The sequence below is a fragment of the Panicum hallii genome, chromosome 9, assembly GCF_002211085.1.
Source record: "Panicum hallii strain FIL2 chromosome 9, PHallii_v3.1, whole genome shotgun sequence".
NCBI classification, from domain to species: Eukaryota; Viridiplantae; Streptophyta; class Magnoliopsida; order Poales; family Poaceae; genus Panicum; species Panicum hallii.
The window spans coordinates 64,125,084-64,129,242 of NC_038050.1; the positions used below are offsets into that span (position 1 = coordinate 64,125,084).

Sequence of the window (4,159 nt, forward strand, 5' to 3'; positions counted from 1 at the left end):
CCGGCCTCCCCCTCTCTTCCCCTCCGCGTGTCGGGTTGCGTCCGGTGCCCTCCCTTCGGGGATCGATTGATGCGAGGGAGGCAATGGCGGTGTCCTCGCCTTCTGCACCGGAGAAGAGGAGGAAGTGGCTGCTCAGCAACAGGAAGGTCAGTACCGGTTCCCGTCCTCCTCCTGCGCCGCCTGCGTTCTCTGAGCTGGGTCGGGTTCCGTTTCCACCTTGAATGTTTCTTGGGATTCAAGAACTGCCCTCTTCTTGGTATTGCACGGATGCCAAGATCGAGCCTTTTGACTTCTGGCCTTGGCGTCCAACCAAATGCCGGCGCGGCGAAGAACGGTTTGGATCTTTGAAGCTCGCTGTGCGCGCCTTTTGTTTGTTTCGCTCAAGAACAGCTGGATTCCAGCGCATTCCGCCCGCTTGTCCTGTTTTGGTTTGTTTGCTTTGATTTGTCCTCTCGGATTGGTCAATCTTCCTCTGTTCATGGGGAGAATACACCCTCTGGTTCGGAAATCTAATGCTTCCGTTCTGTTTTTTGGCCAGGTGATCGATAAGTACCTGCGGGAGGCGAGGGCGATTCTCGCGGCGGCGCCGGAGTCCGGCGGCGGGGACGCGGTGGCGGCGCTCGGCCTGGTGGACGCGGCGCTGGAGCTGTCGCCGCGTATGGAGGCCGCTCTGGAGCTGCGGGCGCGCGCGCTCCTCGCGCTGCGCCGGTACCGGGAGGTCGCCGAGATGCTCCGCGACTACATCCCCAGCTGCGGTAAGGCCTGCTCCGGCGACGACACCTCCTCCACCTCCTCGTCGGCGGCGGCGTCGCTGCTGTCCTCCGGCTCCGGTGACCTCGGCACGATCTCCCGTGCCAAGCTCCTCTCGCCCGACCGCCACCGCTCCGACGACGCCGAGCCTGACGCTCGGCCCGTCCGTTCCTTCCGCTGCTTCGACATTTCCGAGCTCAAGCGCCGCGTCCTTGCCGGCCTCTCCAAGAACCCCAACAAGGACACCCAATGGAGGTACGAAACCTTGGACATTTGCTAAGTTCAGACTCTGCGAGGCTGATGATTTCTTGATTTGACAAATGCTGCCGATTTCCTGATGGTTTAATGCTCGCGTACAGGTACTTGGTCCTGGGCCAAGCTTGCTTCCACCTCGGCCTCATAGAGGACGCCATGGTGCTGCTCCAGACCGGCCGCCGCCTCGCGTCAGCGGCGTTCCGCCGCGAGAGCGTGTGCTGGTCCGACGACAGCTTCTCGTCGTCCGCCGCCGCCGCCGCTGTCGCCACCGTTCCGTCGGGGAAAACGTCCAAGTCCGGTTCGGCGTTCATTATCCCGGCCATGGAATCAGAGGCCGTGTCCCAGCTGCTGGCGCACGTTAAGCTCCTGCTTCGCCGCCGCGCGGCTGCCATGGCCGCGCTGGACGCAGGACTGCCGGCCGAGGCTGTCCGCCATTTCACCAAGATCCTCGAGGCACGCCGTGGCGTGCTGCCGCACCCCTTCGCCGCCGCGTGCCTCGTCGGCCGTGCTGCCGCGTTCCAGGCCGGTGGCCGCCCGGCGGACGCCATCGCGGACTGCAATCGCGCGCTCGCTCTGGACCCCGCCTACATCCCGGCGCTCCGTGCCCGCGCCGACCTTCTCCAGTCCGTGGGCGCGCTTGCCGATTGCCTCCGTGACCTTGACCACTTGAAACTCCTTTACGACGCTGCGCTCCGGGACGGTAAACTCCCTGGGCCTCGGTGGCGGCCGCAGGGCGGCGTCCGGTACCGCGAGATCGCCGGTGCTCACCGCAAACTGACCGCCCGCATCCAGGGGCTCCGCACCCGCGTCGCCGCCGGCGAGGCGTGCAACATCGACTACTACCTGCTGCTGGGCGTGCGGCGCGGCTGCACGCGCTCCGAGCTGGAACGCGCGCACCTGCTGCTCTCCCTGAAGCTGAAGCCGGACCGCGCCGTGGTGTTCGGGGAACGCCTGGAGCTCGTGGACGAGCACCGCGACCTCGAGGCGGTGCGCGACCAGGCTCGCATGTCGGCGCTGCTGCTGTACCGGATGCTGCAGAAGGGTTACTCGTTCGTCATGTCCGCCGTGCTGGACGAGGAGGCTGCCGAGAGGCAGAGGGCGAAGGACGCCGCCGCGGCAGCCGCGGCCGCCGCGCTGGCGGCCAAGCAGGAAGCCGCGAAGCAGGAACCACAACAGCCCGTGCCGGAGAAACCCACGAACACGGTGGCCGCCCGTCCAAGGAGCCCACCAGGCCGCGCGCCGAAGGCGAAACCGAAGCCCAAGGTGGCGGCCGCTCCGGCGATGGCGAAGGCGCCGGCGGCCGTGACGTCGACGGCCCCGGTGTACCAGGGGGTGTTCTGCCGCGACATGGCGGTGGTGGGCACCCTGCTGTCCCGCGGCGGCGGGTTCGACCGCGCCCTCCCGGTGAAGTGCGAGGCGATGAGCTGCTGATGGCACGCCGCGGACGCAGACACATGACATGTGCGACGTGGCGTGCACCGAGACGGAGACGGGATGGGAACGTGAGATCCAGCGAGGTGGCGGGAAAGGGGTGATGGGTTTGAATTGTTTGGTCGTCCAGCTCGCTTGGTGTACAGTTGGGGAGGTGGAATTGGAATCGGAGGGGAAGAAGGAAAAAACGGCGAGAGAGAGAAAAAAAATGCTCGGATGCAGGATGAGGGGAGCTAGTGGACGGTAAATTTTGGCTGCATCTTCATGAATTCGAGTTGTTGCAGTGCTGTTGGTTCTGCCCTTGTACCTCGCCGTTGTTATCTCCTGCAGGTTTTACGCTGAAACCGGCTCCGGTTACTGCCGTGTACAGTCTTTTTCCCTTGCCGATGGTTTTTACTCCCGAGTCCAGAATCTGCACTCAGCCCCATGATCACACTGCCCTCAGTAAGCTCCACTGCTGCCTGCGCTGCGTTAGCATCATTGCGATTTTGCTCTGTGGTTTCTGCCTTTGTTTTCACCATCTCTTCCCCGGGTCGCATTCGCATCCGGCCAACGCGTTCAGAGTGCGGGGACGGGGTGGCGCCCCTCGATCGCTTGGGACTCTGCTGCCCCGGTCCACCCCCCTCTGCCATCTTCAGCGGCCTTGCGATGCGCTTGTGGATAGAGAGAGAGGGGGAGAGAGGTCGGAACTATCGACGCGATGCGATCTAGCGTGGTGGCAGACTAGATGCCCCTCGGTTCTCGGCGCCTGCTGCCCGCTTTTGCAAGCAAGCGGAAAGCCATCCCGTTTTCACCGGCGCCCGGTGGTCGTGGGGCTCGTGGATAAAATCCCTGGCGCCGGGGACCCAAGCTTTTCACTTTCCCCGGCTCTCCCCGCTCGCGTCCGTGTGGTCACTGAAAGCGAATGGTGATGGCCTCTGCTGCTGCAGGCGCGAGGGAAGCGGCGAGAATTCACTCCCGTCGCCGCCGCTGCTCGCTGGCGTCACGGGAAATATCCTGGCGGCTCGCGAAACCGCTCGCTCGTGATCCGATCCGGGCCGTAGGGACACGGTTCCTGACGTGATCCCCGCCGTCCGTCGGCCGGCCAATACCCTGCCGTGGACTCCAGATTGTAGTAGATTAACTAACCGGCTGACATGATGCGTGAACTGGAGCGGCGCTAACCTGTGATTGCATCAGGATTACGCGGGGCGCCCCGGTGGCGCGGTGGCCGGTAGCGCCCGCGCCGTATCCGCCAGCCGATTCGTTGTCGCAGGGAAGGGCGAGAGGGCCCCTGGGCTGAGCGTCGCCGATTCGATGGGGGCATGGGGGCCGTGCCGATGTGCCGTAGCGGAGGTCATGGTGACGCACGGCGGCACGGGGTTCGTGAACCCGGCACCGGCAGCCATTGTTTAATGCCGCTTGGAGCTGGGAGGGCGCAGCCCCGGATCGCCATTGGAGGCCGAGGTGATAAGACTGACGGTTGCGAGCGGAGCACGGTTACGAGCCCGAGCACAAACCAAACCTACCATGTGCGGGGCCACGTGACCTGATCCACGAGCGAGGCAGCCAGCGATCGTCACCTCGCCTCGGGAGCCGCGTTTTGAATGATTAGCCGGAGCAGGATGGAGTTTGGGGCTTGTTTAGATCCCTTCCAGCTTCCAATTTTTTACACTCTCTCTCCATCACATTAATTTTGGGACACATGCATGGAGCAGTAAATGTACGTAAAAAAATAACTAAT

At 63.9% G+C, this 4,159-nt stretch overlaps 1 protein-coding gene across 1 annotated transcript; it reads left to right on the top strand.

The window, feature by feature from the left end:
* LOC112875972 lies at positions 1–2,815 on the top strand. The gene is made up of 3 exons (XM_025939986.1): positions 1–146; positions 539–1,005; positions 1,110–2,815. Exons 1-3 carry the CDS (start codon positions 84–86, stop codon positions 2,434–2,436), a joined length of 1,857 nt encoding a protein of 618 aa, XP_025795771.1. The 5' UTR covers positions 1–83; the 3' UTR covers positions 2,437–2,815.
* Positions 2,816–4,159: the final 1,344 nt, after the last annotated feature.